The sequence below is a fragment of the Sphaerodactylus townsendi genome, linkage group LG06 (assembly GCF_021028975.2).
Source record: "Sphaerodactylus townsendi isolate TG3544 linkage group LG06, MPM_Stown_v2.3, whole genome shotgun sequence".
In the NCBI taxonomy this organism is placed as follows: domain Eukaryota; kingdom Metazoa; phylum Chordata; class Lepidosauria; order Squamata; family Sphaerodactylidae; genus Sphaerodactylus; species Sphaerodactylus townsendi.
The window spans coordinates 23109966-23131349 of NC_059430.1; the positions used below are offsets into that span (position 1 = coordinate 23109966).

The 21384-nt window shown below is 45.1% G+C and overlaps 1 protein-coding gene across 3 annotated transcripts in view; it reads right to left on the bottom strand.

The window, feature by feature from the left end:
* The window catches only part of LOC125434777 (cat eye syndrome critical region protein 2), a 137649-nt gene continuing 116265 nt past the window's right edge, over positions 1-21384 (bottom strand). For all 3 annotated transcript variants that reach the window (XM_048500469.1, XM_048500471.1, XM_048500470.1), the window contains exons 13-19: positions 16693-16819; positions 15327-15736; positions 13671-13799; positions 11198-12014; positions 7809-9207; positions 7133-7238; positions 1-6590 (exon numbers count right to left, since the gene is read on the bottom strand). In XM_048500469.1, coding sequence (XP_048356426.1) covers positions 6585-6590; positions 7133-7238; positions 7809-9207; positions 11198-12014; positions 13671-13799; positions 15327-15736; positions 16693-16819 — 2994 coding nt within the window. In that variant the 3' untranslated portion in view covers positions 1-6584. The remainder of the gene's footprint in view (positions 6591-7132; positions 7239-7808; positions 9208-11197; positions 12015-13670; positions 13800-15326; positions 15737-16692; positions 16820-21384) is intronic.

The window sequence follows — 21384 nt, forward strand, 5'->3', positions numbered from 1 at the left end:
TATTTTAAGAACATACTTTATACAAAATAACAAATTCTTATGGAAATAAAATCTACAGATCTCCAAGGAACGAGCTTTTTTTTTCTTTAAAAAAAGGATCCTTAAAAAAATTACCCAAAACACAATATTAAGCTAACTATTGAGGTAACTGTCGCTCTCAGGTGGTGAAGGGAATCAGTAGACCAAGACAAAATATACACAATACAAAAATAAATAGCATTCCCCTTTCCAGTACTGACCAGGAGAGTTCGAACCCAGCTTTTTGCAGCAGCAAAAGAGGAGAGCAAAGGATCCCTGATGCTGAGCTCCATGCGTAGGGAAAGTGACCAGGGCTTCCAGGAGCAGCAGAAAAGGCAGCTGAGTGAGGTACCTGAGCCCCTGTGGCAGAGCGGGGGGGAGAAAAGAGATGGCCACGCAGGGACTCCTCCAGTCGTTCTTCTCATGTACCCAATGGACGCTCATTACAGTAGTTTTCCAACACTCATTCAGTCTGCTGAGGCTTGGAGGGTTCACCCCAGCTCCCTTGCGAAATCTCATTTGAGGAGAAGTCCACTTATCCAACCAAATGTTGCTGTGTGCAGTCCAGAACGTGTCCCGGAGTTTTGTCAGTACAATTTCACAGCTGGGTGATGAGATGCTTCTTACAGCCACGGGCTTGTCGTTCTGTGGGCTAGCAAAGGCTCCAGCTATGTGTAAGACCAGGATCCAGCTGGAAAGGCCCCTCCCAACACATCAGAACCAAACAAGATGCCAGCCTTTGCTCTACGGGCCGTTTCACAGTTCTTCTCCATACACCTCAAACAGGCAAGTTACATTCTTTACAAAGTTACTTACAGTTAATACCGTCCCATTTCCCTCCCACCCCTATAATCCAGCAAACACTGCAGAAATGATGAAAGATAGGCAAAGCTCCACCATTTCAATTTAACATGTGAATTTCCAAGAATTATCTGATAAAAAAACATTATTATTTCAGGAAACAGGATTTTCCTCTTTGCGTTGCCACTTTTTAAAAAAATCTATCCTTCTGACAGTGGAAATCTCTCTCTCACGACTGACTATTTGTAGAAAATCCAATGGACCCCAGAAACAATCAGGCAGCAAATTGGAAAACAAAAAAATGCAACAAATAAGGGCCAGGGGGAGGGGGAAATGTCCTTCATGATCTCTGCAGCAACCCAGGTGTCAGGCCTAAATTTTTACAATTGCCCAAGACTACTGAGTTTTTGCAACCCTGCTACGGATTCCTATAATATACCTCTTATTCAGCTCAGGGGACCAAGGAGAAAACACATTTGCTATTAGGATTTTATTGCTAATAATGCTATAAGGCAGCAATAGGCACTGAACTATTTTTTTCATGGAAGAGCAAAGCACCATCATTAGTCGCCAGTTGCATCTACATTTGTTGAACTTGAGGGAGGAGTCAGTACCCTAACATTGGGAAACCCTCCTCCAGTGTTTGGGAAACTATCTGTGGATGCTTGACATTGTAGTGACACCTTGTGGTCAGTACAGATCATGGCTAAATCCAAAGGACAGCTTAACAGAGGAATGAGCTCTTGCCTATAGTGCAGAGATTCTACATATCCAGAACTAAAAGCATTCCACCGATCCCAGGCCAAAGAAACCTTGTGGCAATTTCTTGGTTGTTGCTGCTCTCTTAATAAGCACCTAGTATGCGGTCAAAGTGAAATACATGCTTAATAGTTACATCCTACAGAAACTTGCCAGAAGACACAAGGCATTAAATGCCAGGGCCTGCCCAGTACATCGACAGCTGGAATAATGCCCAGAGTCTCCCCATTCACTACTGCCAACATTCTCCCCCCTGCATTACTCATCCCATCTGAACCCTTCTTAATGAACATCCGTGTCATCGTAAAGCAACTTTTTTGGACACGTGTTTAATAGGATGAACCTTTTCATTACTTTGTTGCTGGTTAGTCCTGTTTTTCTATCCCTGACCCAAACATTCACCCCACAAAATCTGGCTCCCCTTCTTTGTCACTGACTGCCCTGAACAAATCCGAGGACAGGCCTGTCGAACATCTTGCTGTGCTCTGACGCTGTATAGAAGCCATTAAAAAGTCTTCAGCACTTTGTTGCATCTATGAAACAAGAACAGCTCCAAGGGCAAGAATCTCAGGCTTGGAAAAGGGGGTGTCTTGATCTCTGCATTCATCCTGGGCTCCAGTGGCACCCAGAGGTTGCTCCTACCAAGAGCCTACGAAGCCACATGTGGACGCAGAAAGGAGTGCCCTTCTCCTGAGCTGGGCAGAGCAGGGGGCGCTCATGCCAGTGGCTGCACTGGACTGAAGGCTCAGCAACAAGCCTTGCTACCGCCTGGTGCCTCTGAAGTCTGGCACAAGACCAGAAATGAGTTCTTGCCAATTTCTCACTTTGCCCTTCACCACAAACACGCTTACCCGGTGAGAAATACATTTGCCAGCAGCAGCTTCATTGTTGGAACATGCTCACCTCATTCCCTTACATTGCAACCATCTGTTGGGTCCTAGTTTGAAATGTATCACTTCCACTTTCGCATTTTCTGACGACTGCAACTACAGCTCACCTATTTATTTCGCCTACCCCTACTTGTATGCCAGAGCAACTGATTATTCCCACAAGATCTAATTCCTGTAAATGTGGGCCTGATTTAAGCAGGATGCTAATGAGCGGAGAGTACCTTACATGCGATATTTTTTACCTGCGCAACGTCTCATGTCAATTGGGCTGCCACATGTGCGAAGCAGCTAGATGTGTTTTATATGCGAGAGCAATACCTGCACAGGCCGTGGACCTCTGGTGTCCTATTTAAGCATGCCCAGCAGCTTTACATGGATGGTAGCCCAGTTTCTATGACAAATTAATGGAAAGGCCAGAGCTAAGCTGAACTTGTCAACTTTTGTCCCACAGCATTATATATAAATCAGGCCTTAAACACAAGTATGGGAAAAGTTATGTCACTATCAAACCATATTCTCTTAGTAAAGACAGCATACCTGCTCCCCATAAGGGGGTGAAGGTCTCTTCTTCATAAAATATTAAATAGAATAATTGACAAGTTCAGTAAGCAGAAGCTCCAGATAAATGCCCTGTAACAACTCATTGTTATCGAGAGGACAACTGATCACCCATGACCTTTGACCTATCCACCCTCTCACCAGCTCTTTCTACAACAGACTTGGGGACAAGTGTGCACCACCGTAGAAGGAGCCTGCCTCCTCCTGTGAGCACAGTCATCTAGCTTTGACTTTGCATGGAAAGAGCATGGGGTGTGGGATGCGTCTCTTCCTGCACTCCCCTTGCCAGCTCCAAAGCATGCTTGCTTTGGATACAGGGAACATACAATGGATCTGGGAAGCAAAGGCAAATGAAAGCCCTGTCCTCCTTCCACATCGCTGCCCACCAACCAGTCCCAACGGGCCGCCTGGGTGTTGAATTGGAGATGGGTGAGAAATAGAGGTTCAAGTTACAGCAAGTCTGGCTGTTGGGAAAGAATGAATGGAAGAGCAGCTAAGTCTCACATGAACAGAAAATGTTTGCTGACATTCAAATGGGAAAAGGCCCATAATCAGAGATGTGTTTGTTTCTCTGCCAATTTAAGAAAATGTTGTGTTGAATTAAATTCAGAGCAAACTTATATTCTTTTTACTGAGAAAAGAACAGTGTCATCAGTAGAAAGCTTCAGTTCTTTTCTTTCTCCCCTTATAAATAGATAGTTAACTACTGTTTCTGGCTTCTGGAATAAGGCTGTGGACTTAATTTCTGTTTCAAGGAAGAAAAATTTCACTATCTCAACCTAGCAACAACATTGCCAGAACTGTATAGTAGAAGGACTCACTCATACAAAAAAAGGTACACAGGTACACTCTCTTGCTGACTGGAAGGGAAAACCCCAGAAGTGCTGGGGTCCTTGTGTACCAGCATTGTTTTCTTAAGATTCTTTCTGAGTGTAGAGCGAAGAATTCCTACAGGCTGGAGCAGCACTGTTTGTTGAATTGACATCGATGGGAGGAAGCAAGATGGCTCCTTGTTATTATAAGCGTGGGCTTTGTCAGAGGAAAAGCCGCTCTGCCACACTCCTGAGCCATACAAAAAGCTCACATGCCTGCTGTTCAACCACTAATGTCATATCTGTAAGCAGGAGCCTTGAAGCAGCACATGCTTTCCATCACTTAAAAATACTCTAGCGCAGCACCTCAATCTACCTACTTCTTGTTTCTGATTAAACTGGCTCTTTGCTTCCAAAGCATCTTCTCCTACACAGTGCTATGACAGCACAGGTCTTTCTGTTTCATAGACTATGATGCAAAGTATGCAAAGTATGCAAAGTCATCAGACAAAAGACAGTAAGAGGAAATGAAGGGGAAGAGAAGGACTACGAGGTTCCCCAGTAATAGTTTAAAACCACAGGTGGGACACCATACACCAAATTAATATGGTAACAGTCTGTGTGAAATTACAAGCTATTGCTCTGGAATGAAGTTTGGAAAATTACCTAAACTGCTAATACCAGAGAGGGGTAAGATGCTTGAAATTAGGGCATAATTTAATTTTTGAAACTTGTGCCAATACCTGTTTCTTTCCATACAATCTTAGGAAAAATACTGTCCATCCGCAGTGGTTGTACGGACAGCATACCACACAGGAATGCTACCTGTTTAAATTGCATTAGGTTCATTGTACTAGCCAGTAGACATGCTTGTACCTGCAGGCTTGTCCAGTTTTGCTATGGTCCAAGCAGGGAGACTGGGAGTGAATTTCAGGCTGTTTCATCTACCCACATCCTCCTCCCCCCTTTCCTGTCGCTGCACACAGAACTGAACAGAGAATCTCAAGCCAACACAAGATGTTTCCCACTTGGTTAATTTCTACCTACAGTGAGGAGAGCCGGGGGGGAGAGGGAAAGGTTACACTTGAACAGAAGGACTATTCCTAACCTGCCCACAGATATAAACTAAGCAACAAGTGAATCAATTCGTAGTATTGAAATAGCAGAAGAGAAGGTGTTCCGTGCTACTACAGAACAGGTATGCAGGCCTGAATGGAACCTACAGATCTAATTATCAGAGCAGTGTTGCTGTTGTTTTCCGCTCAAGTATTAGTCATGGTGCAATTCTCCCTATGTGTTTTTATACTATTATTTTATGCCCCAGTATGCAATGGCTTATACTGCTTAAGAACTGTTTATAGGACTTGCTCTGTAATGGCCTGTAACAACCTCACCTTCCCCCTTTTCAGTCCTGATAACTTCACATGGTTCTGCCAAAATTTCAACATGCAGCACTTCATGTTCTCTCCATCGCAGATTCAGATGGTTTGTCAAATTTCCATATGGACAATATAGTTGCTTCTGAAGTAGCAAATATTGCATTTGCAATATGGTCAAAAGTTATGATCCCTCCTAGGAAAAGCTAGAACATAATCAATCCCACAACTTTCTGAGCGGTAAAAGAGACATTCCCAGAATGCATTCATTTCTCATGTCATTGTTGATGCTCCTAAAGCATCTTTTAACCATACTGTGGTAGATAGGACCCTAAACTTCAGCCACGCTTGCCTGGCTTTCACAGGGATGTCAGAGACAATTATACAGAGACCGATTAGTTCAATATGCATATGATTTTTGTCTTATGCTAATGTCACAGTTGTTGGAATTCTATAACAATGTCTGGTATCCCGACATGCGAACTGTATTGCCTTCAGCTTTTTTTTTTTTAAAGGTGTGCGGTGCGGCGAGAAAAGTGAGAAGAATTTATAGACTATGATTTTGAAGCTGACATGCTGGTCACACCAGGCAACCTGCTACAGACCCCAAGGGTTTTTAGAAATATCTAATATCCTTGTTCCTGTGCAGACAGGAAGTGGTAGTGCATACTACATATGGGCAGGAGAGGGGAGCCTCGTGACATTTCCTGAGCGATTCCTGCGAGCGGGTACCAGATGGTGTCTCAGACCCAGACTACAAAAGGTGGTGAAGATTGTAAGAAGTCTCAAGAGTCTCCCCCATTCACTCTCACTTGAATGGTTTCAGTGTGCCATGATTGTAAACAGTTCAGGATCATCCCAGTGCTATGCTTGCTACATTCTGGGCCTCCCCACCCCTCAATAATGTACAATACATTCACCAACGAAAGTTGTTTTTCTTTTTAAAAAAAGGCAACAGGTTAAAAAAATTCTGTAAACTGGATTCCGTTCCAAACACACACACGTTAACACAAGCACTATCCACAGTTTCCTGTTTTTCACCCTGAAAAATATACCTGAGTTTTAGCAGTTTATGGAAGTTTCAAGCCCCTCAAACAGAGCCCCTTAAAAACCCTGAATGAAGCCAAAGTCTCTGGTCAGAAATTAGTCACTTGTTTGAGATGCTCTCTCTGCGTCATTGTAAGTGGCCATGGCTGGCTCAGATCCAGGACAAATCCATGTTTACAGGAAGACAGCAAGGCTCTGTGCTCCACAAGACTTTTGAAGCTACATGATGCTGGGGAAGAAAATAAGGGTAGAAAGAATGCCCCTCTTTGCCCTTATCTAGTTGCATGTGGCTCGTGTCTCCTTTGAAGTCTTCCATTCTTGGACTAGCTCTGGAAAAGGATAAAGGGAGGGGGAGGCATCTGTTATTTCACTCAGAAAGTACTTTCATAAAGAGATACATCAAACAGGACAGCTCAAGGTTGATGACACAACAGAAGTCCACATGGTACAAAGAAATGATGCTTTTTGCCTTGAAAGTACAGACCCCAATAAACAGACAACTGCTACTTAACCACCCCTGGAAAGAAATGTTCCTAGAAGGATGTAGTGGTCTGATGGTTAAGATCAAGTGGATTCTAATCTGGAGAACCAGGTTTGATTCCTCACTCCTCCACCTGAGCGGCAGAGCTTAAACCAGATGTGTTTCCCCACTCCTACATTCCTGCTGGGTGACCTTGGGCTAGTCACAGTCCTTCGGAACTCTCTCAGTCCCACCTACCTCACAAGGTGTCTGTTGTGGGGAGAGGAAGGGAAAGAAGCTTGAAAACCACCTTGAGTCTTGGTGTAGTGGGTAAGAGTAGGCCCTATCAGCTGGGAGGTCTACATTTTAAATCTTGCCTCAGCCCTCAGTTCTGTCTTCACTGGCACTTACCTGATCCAGTGGCAATGCTGACGGTTTTTGTGGTGGCAGTTCTTCTCGGGGTAGTGTTGCTGGAGGCACCTTTGGGAATGGGGCTTGGGGTTGGTGCATGTGCATTCTGAAATCGCACAACATCGAAAAGGTTACTTCAGCAAATACCTCTTAATGAATACACACACAGCAACACGTTCCTGCACAGACACCCCCTATCTGGTGGAGACGGATAAACGCCATGTGTGGTCACGGTCTGCATATTATTTATATGGTCATCCCTTCTTCCCCCTGAATATGCAAGAACAGTCTACGAATAAATAATCTTTTACAAAAGATAGGTGCGTGATAACTTTTTTTTTCAGGTAAATGTAAGGTCAGGGGAAGAAGAGTGCAGAAACTAATTGACCATTGTGAGCAAACTTTTGCCTTAACTTGCTTAAGTGACTGAATAGTTTATCTCCTGAAATACACAAGAAATTTCACTGATGGAAGTTCACCAAAATGAAAATGAAATCATGATTACGCATTATAGCGAGAGATTAATCAAACCTGTTTTTTCTGCCATTACGAGGTTACTGTGAAGGTCTGACCTGTAATATACCATTATAGGCAATTCTTTGGATTCTCATCTTTGTAACAGGAACCCGAACTGGACACCCCTCTCCCACCACTATCCCATGGAGAACCATCTCACCCTGGTGGTCTATACATATCTGGGGACAGTCCCCCCATGCCACTTCCACGTCCTGTCTGTTCCATCATTAAGGCCTGAAAGTGTCCCACATTTTCTTCTTGGCAACGGTAAAGAGGTCCTTCATGAGCAAGTCCATTTGCTTGATTGGCAGCTGGATGGTTTGACAAGTGAGCATTCACTGGTGATCCATAAGCCCGAGGCTGGAAGTGACTGGCCGGATGCCGCGATGGGTATGGGGACCCTGCTTGTAACATGACACCATGGGGTGGGAAAGCAGATGGGCCAAATCCAATCCCAGACCTCACAGGTGGAGGGGGAGAGCCATAGAGATACTCTCCTGTCGCCACTGTTCTCTGCCTCTTGGCAACTGCATTATGGTTGTCCAAATCGAGAAACTCTTTGGGACTCTCAGACCTCTCCTGGGACTCATCTGGTTTCTTAGCCTCAGGCGGCAGCTCCTGCCCAGTGCTTGGAACCTCTTTGGCGCTGGCCATATCTATTTGGTTCGGGGAAGCCAAAGCAGCGCTGACCACCTCACAGCCCTGCATGCCGCCACCCATGGTCCCTCTGTCTGAGAAAGGGGGCCGGCCCAGAGGTGACTGGGTCGGACTGGACTGCGGAGGGAAAGATCTCTGCCAGTCTGGGTAACCCTGTGGACAAGCGTAATAAGGAGATTGCTGGTAGTGGTGATAGGAAGGAGGAGGCTGTGGCTGGTATGGATATGGCACTCCCTGATGAGGACGGTAGCGGGGGAAGACACCAGGGGGGCTGTTGTTCGGCTGAAATCCCCGAGGAGGAAAATGCTGGGTGTGGGGCACTGGCGGGGGCTTTCCTCCCATCATAGGATTGAACCCCTGCAGTCCTGAATTTAGGTGGTAACGCGTGGCTGAATTTGGATACTCCAAGCTGTGCATGTAAAGAGGGCTGAACTGGCCAGGGCTGCCTCCCACTGGATTGCCATCCACACCAGCAGGAACACTGGTGCTCTGTCCCATGCAAGGCACAGCTGCTTCCAGCAGGCTTTTCCCTCCAGTGCAACGGGGCTTCTCCAAGAAATGAGCAGGCACTGCTTTTCCTTCTGATCCACTGGATGGCCCTTCAGCACCCACGGCGCCATTTTCAGGGGCAGTCTCTCTTTCTGTTGTGGCTGGAATGTCCCTCGCACCGCCCTGGGCCTCTGGCCTCATATAGCTACCCTCTGCTGACCATGTGCTCTTGCTCTGCATTGCTTTTGGGTCATTTTTAGTCGTAGAATCATTTCCATCCCCTTCTTGTGTCACGCTCTGCCTTGAGTAATCTGTTTGCAAGGGGGACTTGGAATGAGGTAGCAGCTTGGGGTATGTCCTTTCTGGAAGGCCGACACACGTCGTTTTCTCTTCAACTCCTGATGGAGGGTCCACTGTGCAAATGGAAACAAAGACAAACCAGATGGCTTTTGCTTAGTCATACATGGGGGGAGGAGGGAACCAATTCAAATCCTGTTCATCATAGGAATCTGCAACATCCCCCCAGAGAGATACAATAAGACTCCACTTCTCCCACTTTGAGTAACTGATTCAGGCTGACACTTTTGGTTCTTTTAAATGCTGTTCTAGAATTTCAACAATACAATGCTAAGGCTCAGTGCAGATATAACATCAAACACGTTTAAGGCAGAAAGTTCAGGAATGTCCCCATGTTCATTGGATGCATGCTTAGCAATAGTCACTCTCAACACTGAACCTGGGGAAAAAGGAAATGGGGAAGTTCATGAGAAGGCGGGCAGGGGAGGAAGTGCATGATCTCAAAGCTCTGAGTTCTAGTTTCTAAACTCTTGTTAACGGTATGTTCACACATCAGGCTTCTGGGAAATCTCAATAACAATTTCATGGGTGACAGTTGTGAATGGTGCAGGAATTTTGACAGTTAATAGAATGTACTGAAATAAACTTAGCAGACTTCCTTCAGAATTAAAATGGAACTGAAAAGGCAAAGGGTAAAACATCCCTTATGCCCACTTCATGCATCAATAGCAGTTACGATTTGCATCTAAGCACATATCTAGGAAGTGGTGCCAGGCAGGAATCCTACAGTCGGATGCCTTCCAGCCTTTAACAGGCATTTTCTTTATTCTTCTATCTACATGTTGTTCAGCTATGCTGAATTAGCTGGGCTGTCAATCACTATCTGTGCTCTTTTCTTGATCACCCTCCTCCTGTATATGTGAAAAGTACCATCAAGTTGTAGTTGACTTATGGTGACCCCTTATGGAGTTTCCAAGGCAAGAGACTAACAGAGGTAGCTTGTCATTGCCTACGTCTGCTTAGCAACCTTGATATTCCTTGGTGGTCTCCCATCAAATACTAACCAGGGTCAACCCTGCTTAGCTTCCAAGATCTGGCGAGACTGGGCAATACTGGGACATCCAGATCAGGGCCACCTTCCTCCTAGGGCTTATTTTTAAAAGCTGCTGCAGAATTCTCAAACTACAGATAACAGTTTCAACACCTCAGTCACAATATGCATAAGTACAATATCCAGCACGTCAGAGAACAGGTGACGGGAATCAGGAGAAAATAAGTCTACCTGATTTAAGTGGCACCTTTAGCTGCAAGAAAGTAGACATGAAGGAAAGTAAACATGTAAGTAGACATGAAGGACCAGGGTAAGGCAAGCATGCAAGTGCTCTACCTATAAACAACAGCATGGTCAAGATCAAGGTTTGCGTTCTCTTGATTCTGGGACAGTGATGGCATTTAACTCAGGTGCTACAAGTGCTCCTAGCTGAAATAATTGGTCCATAACACCTCATCCCCCATATACACATTTTACATGTTTACCTATTTGTGAGGTAGCCTTATTTCAGGGAAAACAACAGCCTCATGGTACCTTATAAGCTTTTATGGATTGAAAGACATAGGCCACCAAAGCTTAGAACCCAATACATCAATTATTTTGGGGGGTCCCATAAAACTCTGTGGTTCATACTAATTATTAAGGGGATACAATGCACAGATATGCCTATGCATTGCCTCCAGTCATTTCAAAAGGGTTGAAACAAAACAATTTCCTGGTGTATAGCTTCAGATCCATCTCTTACTCTGCTGTCTTAAAGGTACTGTATAAAATCCATTATTTGAGGTTGTTGAGCTCCACTTGCTCATGTGAGGGCAACCTCTGTGTGAATAAGCCACAGGTGAGAAATATATTCATATCAAAGCAACTTCTATACTTAGATTAGCTTCCCCCCACAAAAAAATTCATCGAACAGGAACAGGAGCCTCTGACAGCTATGGTGATTATGGGAAATGTCAAGCAAAGTATACGTGAGAATAAACTGGACCTAAATTAGTCTCTCAGCAGTCTTTCTGTTGTTGTTGTTGCCTTAACAAAGCAAGGACGTACGTTACCTCTGTTGTTCTCTGGATCTACTGTCCGGAGAGCATCCTGAGAGTTCCTGTTCCCTAAAACTGGCTTTGGAGGTTGGACGTTGGTAGATGCCACTCGAGCCAGCTGAGGGAAGGGTCCAGGCAAGTGTGGGGGAGGGGGTTGACGGGGATGGTAAGGCACACCGGGTGGGCATACCCGGGAAGACAGCTGCTGTATGGCAATCATTTCTGGACTGTCCATCATGGATTCCCCGCCCTGGCCTCCTCTCTGCACTTGCGGGGGAGGCCCAAACAATGAGGCCGGTAGCTGCTGCTGCATTCTCTGACCAGTGGCTTTTCCTGGCTGTCGGATATATCCTGAGGGTGGAACTCCATGAGGTAGGAAATTGGGTTGCTCAGTCCATTGGTTGGGTGGCAAAGGCGGCCTTAGTACCCGAGGGTCCATCATGTGACTCAAAGCACGGGGTGGCAAAGGGTGGCGTGGGCCCATGGGAAGCTTCTTGCCTACACCCAGGGCCATCTGGTTTGCTGCCTCGTGGCTTCCATTCCACACAGCAGGATGTGCTCGGTTTAGGAAAGGTCTGTACATATGGCTGGGAGGAAGCTCTGAGGGCTCTGGTGGCCTCACAGGAGGTCCATTGTGTCTTGGAGAAAGAAATCCTTGCTGGAATTGTGCAGGAGAATACATGCTGGCATCTGTGGGTGGGCCACTCATCCGACCAAGCTGTAGGGATCCAGGCTGTGGTCCCATTGAAGGGACAGTCATTGGTCCTGCACACACCTGTTTCTCTGGAGCAGGAAGCCGATGTTCTCTGGGATCATTCAGTCCAACAGTAGGCTGAAGAAAGAAACAGAGGGAATGAAGGTATGTCCAATTAAAATGACAGAAAAAGCACAGATTACAGAATAGGAACTGTGCAAGAATCTAGAAATAGCAATCCTTGAACCATTACCAAATAAGGAAGGATTGTTAGCAAATCTGTGCACTTGATCCTGTTTTCAATAAAATTTTTGTAGGTATTGCACAAAAGTTATACATTATTTCAGATCTCTGCACTATAACTTTAAGAATATTTCTGGTCCTCAAAGTGGCAAGCAAGCACTGAAAACAAGAGTCCACAAGGTTTAGATCAGGGGTCTGCAACCTGCGACTCTCCAGATGTTCAAGGACTACAAATCCCATCAGTCCCTGCCAGCGTGGCCAATTGGCCATGCTGGCAGGGACTGATGGGAATTGTAGTCCATGAACATCTGGAGAGCTGCAGGTTGTAGACCCCTGGTTTAGATAAACACAACAGTCACAATGTTCCCAGCTGTTAAAGATGGGGTTAAAACAGTTGTTAAGCTGTTAAGATCCATTCAAAGGTAATAGTAAAAGGGTCATATTGACTCTGTTGATTAGCTACTTAAAGGGAAAGTGCAGCAGAGAAAAAAAGTTCTCACACTCGTGCCTGAATTAACCTGCAGACCATCAACAACAATAGGTGGCCATCAAAAACAGCCAGGAGAATCAAGCATACATGTGCTAAAATACTGTAGTAGTAGGTGCAACAGCAGCCAATTGAATGAGAGGTTGCATGTCAAAGACTTCATCCCATGGGGTACATATTCATCCCGGTGCTCTAACCACTATACACCACTGGCTCTCATTACAAATGGTGTCACAAGTAATAATTCCAGAGACAGTCTGAACACAGTTGAAATATAAGAACTTTCTCCGAAAAGCAGAAATGAGATTTAGAACCCTGGGAATAGTCAGTGCTATTCCCTGGTAGGAAGAAGGGAGTGGGCATACATGAAACCAACAGGGGGAAATTGCCTTAGAGATGAAGGTGTGTCATCAAGACTGAAAAACGCAGCGAAGGAGCTCCAAGCCATCACTGGTAGTTCTGATGGCTACCATGAAACCAAGAGAGGCAAACTGCTCAGGTTTGCCTTCAGAAAGCATTCTTACTGATTGGTTCCAAGTTCCCCACGGAGATGGCAATAGCAAGTCTGGCCTCTGCTTGAAACCACATCTCTACTGAAAGCCCCTTAGGATCAAATATCAGTCCTAAGAAATTGAGGCAAGGTAGTAGAGCAGAGGCTGCTGTGTCAGCTTTTTGAACTAGGTATTAGCAAGAGGGCTCAGAGCACAATCAGAGAATTAGTTCTGACCCTGGAACCAATGTTTCTGAACACAACTAACAAGAAAAGGAAACTTCACCCCCTTCAGCAACAATCCAAAACTACTCCAAGCAGAAGGCACAATACCCTTCTGACACATAGCACTGACAACTGCAAGGCTCTGTAAATCCATGACTTTGAGATTTCACCTTGGAACTGGATAGTAAGGGGTTCAGCCAGTAAGACCCCCACACACAAATACCTGCAGGCACAGCAGATAGAACCCCAAATGTTGATTCATTCTTAAGCAATTAGGTCTCCTTACTACAGGCTCACGTGTAGTCCTTTTGTAGATAGGTGACATTTCACCTCAGAGCATGTTTCTTACCTGCATGGCAAAGTGCTGGTGCTGCTGACTTGGTTCCCCAGGGTGTGGTTCTGGTACTCGTGGTGATCCATATGGTTTTGCAGGATCAGACCCATGCAGGGAGCCAAATGGTCCTGGCACTGCTGGCCTCTGGATGGGATGAAAGTAATTACATATGAGGTTTGGTAGAAAACCAAGCTCATGAAAAGTAACTTCAGTCATTTCAGACCCAGAATTCACTTTTTGATCTGCTACATGAGACATCTTTTTTTTTTTGCTTTAGAAATGAATGTATCAATCTGCTGTTCCACCTTCCCAGTTATTTCTCTCTAAAAACACATGGCAAAGTGTTGCTGGTGCGAGGCTTGATCCAGCTATGATCCACACCTGTGGCTGGCAGTTAAAGAAGCTGATGACAACATTTACTATCAACAGAACCAACAATAATATGCCCCTCTGGACAAGGGCCCTGCCCTCTTTCCTGAAATGGGGCAGGCGTCATATTTGGAGCAGGGATCCAAAGAGCCATTAAGTGGCATGTAAAGAGCCACAGGTGGCTCCTGAGCCACAGTGTGACTATCATTTATCTAGCACAGTGTTTCCCAACCTTTTCAACGTCACAGTACCCTTGACCTCACTCTTCATATCTCATGGTACCCATGCCATCCCCCCCTTCCCCTCCCAGTGCCCATTCTTGCCACCCCACCCCCCACACCTTCCGCTCCCAGGGTGAAGGGAAGCATTGGGGGGGGGGGGAGGAGTGGCTGCTGACCTTGCGGCAGGCCTTGCCCCCCTGGGCCAGCTCCATGTCCTTGCTGGCAGGAGACACCACAAAAGGGGGCTGGTAGCATTGGCACGGTACCCCTGGGACATGCTCACGGCACCCCAGGGTACCACGGAACCCTGGTTGAGAATTGCTGATCTAGCAGATTCAAATAAAAGGCTCCCATATTAATGATTCTGATTTCTTTTCTTTAAAGTATTACAAATTTTTTCAACTATAGACTCTAGCAGGGGTGTCCAACTCTGGCGCTTCAGATGCAGGGGCTGATGGGAATTATAGCCCATAAACATCTTGATGCGCCAGAGATGGACAACTCTGGACTATAGTATCTGTTGTAGACTTGAGTGAGTAGCTTATATGGTAGCTGTTGTACATTTGAACTCAAATCAGACCTTCCTTGGGAAAATTAACAGGTTATTCATGACCATAGTAATTGAGGCTAGATAGCAAATTTCTCTCTCAAGTCAGATTTTCTAATTTTTTAAAAACACTGTCCATTGTTTCTTGAACCATTTATTCATGTACATATGACTGTGTGCTCTGGCCTTTTTTGGCAGATGTCTGGCCTGAATGAGCCTTCTATCACTTTCAAAGTCTAACAGGAATATCATTGGAACATGAACGAATAGAATGTTTGTGACTTTAAAATGGTGCTTGAACTGAAAATGATGTTTTCAGTCCTTATACTTTTCAGACAAGGTGTCTTCCAATAAGCAGATGGATTTTTTTCAAGTGCGATGTGAAATCCACCAAGGGTGGTGGTGGGGAATAATAAGCAAAGAAGTCTACAGTATTAAGGAGCATAACCAAGGAAGAGGGGATTGAATGCCTCGTTGGTATTTTCCTGCCCAAATCGTTTTTTTCCCCTGCTAACCCACTCGACTGGTATTTACCATCTGCCCAGGATGGGATACATGGCTGGGCATTCCACCATAGTGATGTGACTGCAGAAAGCCTCGGCCATTGGAAGAGGCCACCTCCCCAGTCGGCAGCATCGAACTGCTACTTGGATCATCCACAGAGGAGGATAAGGAGGAAGATGAAGAAGTGGAAACTCGATGTTTTGCCCGATGTGGTGGAAGTTTTCCTCCATTTTGCAGATGCTGTTGTCTCCGGCCAGGCCCTTCAGAGTCCTTGGACCGCGTCCAAACACTGGAGCGTATGGTCCGACGACTTCTTTTTTCCCGTTTCCCATCCTCTCTAATCCAGAACTCATCATCAGTGTCCCCATCTTCTCCAGGGAAGTGCTTCATCATTGCCCGGTGAAAACATCTTTCCAAGTTGTAAGCCATTTTAGTGTACTCTGTATTTAAGGAATGAAATTAACGAAAATGGGTTTCCTAGGTAGTGGAATTTTGAACATTCAGACTTTTTCTGCTCTGACTTATCCACAAACTCCAGACTTTTTTTTACTGCTACCAGATTATTTTATTTTAAAATCCAGCAGAACTGGAACCAGTGAGTCCGATCGACTTCAGAGCATGACTTCAATCTTATACTGGATTCTAAAACTACCCATACTGATTTGGGATTGAAATACCATAGAAACCTTGGCAGCATGGAGTGAATAGTTAAAAAGCTCACTTTTAGATCTCCAGTCTGCAGCAGAGTACGTAGGGAAAAACTGTCCTGCGTTATCGCTCAGGTCTGCTTCAGACCTCTCTGCATTTATTTGACAAAACAACTATGAACCTAGGTTCCTACACACAAAATTCATGCTTTCAGGTGGGTGGGTTTTTTTTGTTGTAGCTGCTTCACCATACTGCCTGAAGGCCCTCCATAGGATTCAGTAGTCCCCAGCTACCTTGGCCTTTGGATAGGGCTGGCCACCATAATGGCAAAATGGGACTTCCATGTCTGAGGGCAGTATGACTCTGGATGCCAGGCGCTGGAGGGAAGGCCTCTGCTGTGGTATTTCTTGGCAGTTTGTCAACCATGCTATGTAATAAAGGATGTATGACGAGACCACTGGTCTGATCCAGCTCCTCTTATGTTTTTCTGATCCTACCGGCTGCTTTACTTTTTGCCACACTGCCATACCACTTCACTTCTTCTTTTTTTTACAGTCTGACCACTCCCTTGGAATTTAGACCAACTAAATTTACATAAATATATTTCATTTTCAAATGTGAATTAACAATATGAGTTTTTCCTCTTCTTCCATTTCCAATCTGATTAACCCACGAAAGGCAGAGTCAGGCTTGGGTCATTCTCAGGAAAAAAACAATCAACAGACAGAACCACGTCCAAAGCTCTTACCGCTGTTTTCACCATTATATTTAAGGCAGTTTCTAAACATGATCTTCATGTCTCCCGTAAACTGTTCCTTGGTGTAGTATTGCCCTCCATTTAGTTTCTTTTCCATGCTAGAGATATCCATCGGAGTCTGAAAAATATCACACTTTGTTTCAGTCATTTGTCCAATCAATACTGAGTCTCCCAGGCAGCAAACATTTCCAAACATTTAAAGATAGTGTTTAAAATGCAAATATATTTAACATATATGTTATTCAAGATGATTAGATGAAACATACAAACATACAAAACAGGATGGGGGCTAATAAGAGTTAATGAGGGAATGAGGAGCTCTGATTTTTCTTTACAGATGGCTTTTCTCAAAAAGCCTAACGGCGCGCGCAGGTGTTTTACTAAATAAGAACATATTTTAAGGGATAGTAGAAGGTATAGAAACCTTAAGAGGGAGGCACTAATTGAAATCAGTATTTGAATATCTAAACAAAATTAGATATGAAGGCAGGAAGCCAGCAGGGGGATGGGGGCTTTCCAGTGTTTTGCGCTGAGTGTCACATGTATGACTATCTGCCACTAGGGCAGAAGTCATGGGTGTGCCCTCGCTGCAATGAGCTCCTGGCACTCAAGGAACGTGTGCGATCTCTTGAAGCCAAGGTGGCAGACCTGGAGAAGCTGAGAGAGGCAGAGAGGGCAACAAACGAGGCTTTCAGGGACCTAGCAACCGGGTCCCTCTCCCAAGGTGACATCTCTTCAGGTGTCATGGAGAATGAGAGTCTGGGTGACGGAGGGTGCCAGTCTGAGGTGGTGGAAGATGCTCCCTTAGATCGGACCCCTTCCTTAGCTGGTGGTCAGATATCCTCTCGCACTGAGGATACCCCTCGCGGAGGTGGGGGGCTCCTTGTAGTGGGTGATTCGATCATTAGGAATATAGAGAGTTGGGTTTGTGAGAGGCGTGATGACCGCATGGTGACTTGCCTGCCTGGTGCGAAGGTTGCGGATGTCACGCTTCGTCTAGATAGGCTGTTAGACAGTGCTGGGGTGGAGTCAGCAGTTGTGGTCCACATTGGTACCAATGACATTGGGAAATGTAGCCGGGAGGTTCTGGAAGCTAAATTTAGGCTGCTAGGAAAAAGGTTAAAATCCAGGACCCCCAAGGTGGCATTCCCCGAAATGCTACCTGTTCCACGCACAGGGCGAGCTAGGCAAGCGGAGATACAGGGTCTCAATGTGTGGATGAAAAGGTGGTGTAAGGCAGAGGGTTTCAGATTTGTCAGGAACTGGGGAACCTTTTGGGATAAGGCAGGCCTGTACAAAAAGGACGGGCTTCATCTTAACCAAAGAGGAACCAGGCTGCTGGCGCTCAACGTTAAAAAGGTGGCAGAACAGCTTTTAAACTGATCCTTGGGGGAAAGCCGACAGGAGCTGAGGTGACTTCGGTTCAGAATACAGAGTCCATGGGGATGCAGACAGAGAGGGAGGTTTTTCTAAATCAACCACATACAAGCGAGGAGCATAGCAATGTGATAAGTGGTAGTGTCTACAAAAGGCTAGAGGGCAAAACACATAAATCCCAGGTTAGGGACAGAGACAGAGTGTACAAGTGTCTCTATGCTAATAGTAGAAGCATTCGACCTAAAATGGGGGAGCTGGAGTACAGAGTTTTGAAGGAGGACATTGATATAGTGGGCATCACAGAGACATGGTGGAATGAGGAGAACCAGTGGGATGCTGTTATCCCAGGTTACAGGCTCTACAGGAAGGATAGGACAGGGCGTATTGGGGGTGGGGTGGCCCTCTACATCAAAGAGAGCATAGTGTCACATAAAATAGACAATGCAGGGGAAGCTGATTCCTCTACAGAAGCACTGTGGATATCAATACCAGGGGTGAAGAATAGTTTAACATTAGGAATACATTATTGTCCCCCTGACCAAAGTGCACAAGAGGATTCTGAGATGGAAAAAGAAATTAGAGAGGCCAACAAAAGCAAAAATGTCGTGGTAATGGGTGATTTTAACTATCCCCACATAAACTGGAAAAATGCATGTTCAGGTCATAGTAAGGAGAGAACATTCCTGGATATGCTAAATGACTGTGGTTTAGAGCAGATGGTTGTAGAACCAACCAGGGGAGAGGTGATCCTAGATCTAATTCTATGTGGGACCCAGGACCTGGTGCGGGAAGTCAGTGTTGTTGAGCCAATAGGGAACAGCGACCACAATGCTGTCAGATTCAGTATCTCTGCATGCGAACAAGGGAAAAGTACTAATGTAGTTACATTCGCCTTCAGAAAGGGAAATTTCTCAAAGATGAGAGGGATAAAAGCAGGAAGCTGAAAGGGAAAATCAAGAGAGTCAAAAATATCCAAGGTGCTTGGAGGTTATTTAAAAACACAGTCTTGAAAGCTCAGCTGGAATGTGTTCCGCAGGTTAGGAAAGGCAGCGCCCAGTCCAAAAGAAAGCCACCATGGTTAACAAGGGAGGTTGAGGAAATTATTAGGAAAAAAAGATGTCTTTTAGAAAATGGAAGTCCAACTTAACTGATGAAGAATACCAGAGAGAACACAAATGGTGGCAAAAGAGAAGCAAGTTAGATGTAAGGGAGGCAAAAAAGGATTATGAGGAACGCATGGCTGCGAACATCAAGACTAGCAACAAACAGTTCTTCAAGTACATCAAAAGCAGGAAGCCAGCAAGGGAAGCGGTAGGCCTGTTAGATGGTGAAGGAACAAAAGGTGTGCTAAAAGATGACGGGGAGATTGCAGAGAAGCTGAATGAATTCTTTGCATCTGTCTTCACCCAAGAGGAGGTGAGGAAAATTCCTGCACCTGAACCAAGCTTCTTAGGAGGTGAATCCGAGGAACTAGCGAAGATAGTGGTAGACAAGGAAGAAGTTCTGGCAGCCATTGATAAACTAAATGTTACCAAATCCCCTGGCCCAGATTGCATTCACCCAAGAGTTCTTAAAGAGCTCAAGCATGAAATTGCTGATCTTCTCACTTTAATATGCAACTTATCCCTGAAATCAGGCTCCATCCCTGAAGACTGGAAGATGGCCAATGTCACACCAATCTTTAAGAAAGGGTCTAGGGGGGACCCAGGAAATTACAGGCCAGTCAGTTTGACATCTGTTCCTGGTAAATTAGTAGAATCTATCATTAAAGATAAAATTATTAAACATGTAGAAAAGCAAGACCTGCTGAGAAAGAGTCAGCATGGCTTTTGTAGAGGCAAGTCCTGTCTTACAAACTTACTAGAGTTCTTTGAGGGTGTAAACAGACATGTGGATACGGGGGAACCAGTGGACATTGTCTACTTGGATTTCCAAAAGGCTTTTGACAAAGTTCCTCACCAGAGACTGTTGAGAAAACTCAGCAATGAAGGAATAAGAGGGGAAGTCCTCCTATGGATTAAAAACTGGTTGAGGAACAGGAAACAAAGGGTGGGTATAAATGGGAAGTTCTCACAATGGAGAGATGTCGGGAGTGGTGTCCCCCAAGGATCCGTTTTGGGACCAGTGCTCTTTAACTTATTCATAAATGACCTGGAAGTAGGGGTGGGTAGTGTGGTGGCCAAGTTTGCAGATGATACCAAATTATGTAGGGTGGTGAGAACCACAAAGGATTGCGAAGAGCTCCAAGCGGACCTTGATAAATTAGGTGAGTGGGCTAAGAAATGGCAAATGCAGTTCAATGTAGCAAAATGTAAAGTGATGCACATAGGGGCAAAAAATCAAAACTTCACATACATGCTACAGGGGTCAGTGTTATCAGTCACAGACCAGGAAAGGGATTTGGGCGTCTTAGTTGATAGTTCCATGGGAATGTCAACTCAATGCACGGCAGCTGTGAAAAAGGCAAACTCTATGCTGGGGATAATTAGGAAAGGAGTTGATAATAAAACTGCAAAGATTGTCATGCCCTTATATAAAGCAGTGGTGCGACTGCACTTGGAGTACTGTGTTCAGTTCTGGTCGCCACATCTCAAAAAGGATATCGAAGAGATAGAAAAAGTGCAGAGAAGGGCAACGAGGATGATTGAAGGATTGGAGCACCTTCCTTATGAGGAGAGGCTGCAGCGTTTGGGACTCTTTAGTTTGGAGAGGAGACGTCTGAGGGGGGATATGATTGAAGTCTATAAAATTATGCATGGGGTAGAAAATGTTGACAGAGAGAAATTTTTCTCTCTTTCTCACAATACTAGAACCAGGGGGGCATTCATTGAAAATGCTGGGGGGAAGAATTAGGACTAATAAAAGGAAACACTTCTTCACGCAACGTGTGATTGGTGTTTGGAATATGCTGCCACAGGAGGTGGTGGTGGCCACTAACCTGGATAGCTTTAAAAAGCGCTTGGACAGATTTATGGAGAAGTCAATCTATGGCTACCAATCTTGATCCTCCTTGATCTCAGATTGCAAATGCCTTAGCAGACCAGGTGCTCAGGAGCAGCAGCAGCAGGCCATTGCTTTCACATCCTGCATGTGAGCTCCCAAAGGCACCTGGTGGGCCACTGCGAGTAGCAGAATGCTGGACTAGATGGACTCTGGTCTGATCCAGCAGGCTAGTTCTTATGTTCTTATGTTCTAATGGCAAAAGAAATAAAAAAGTCTTCACCCATTAGCAGAAAATAGTGATAGGAGACAAATCTCACTAGAAGGGCATTCCAAATTTTTAGTGCTATAACCAAGAGCGATCTT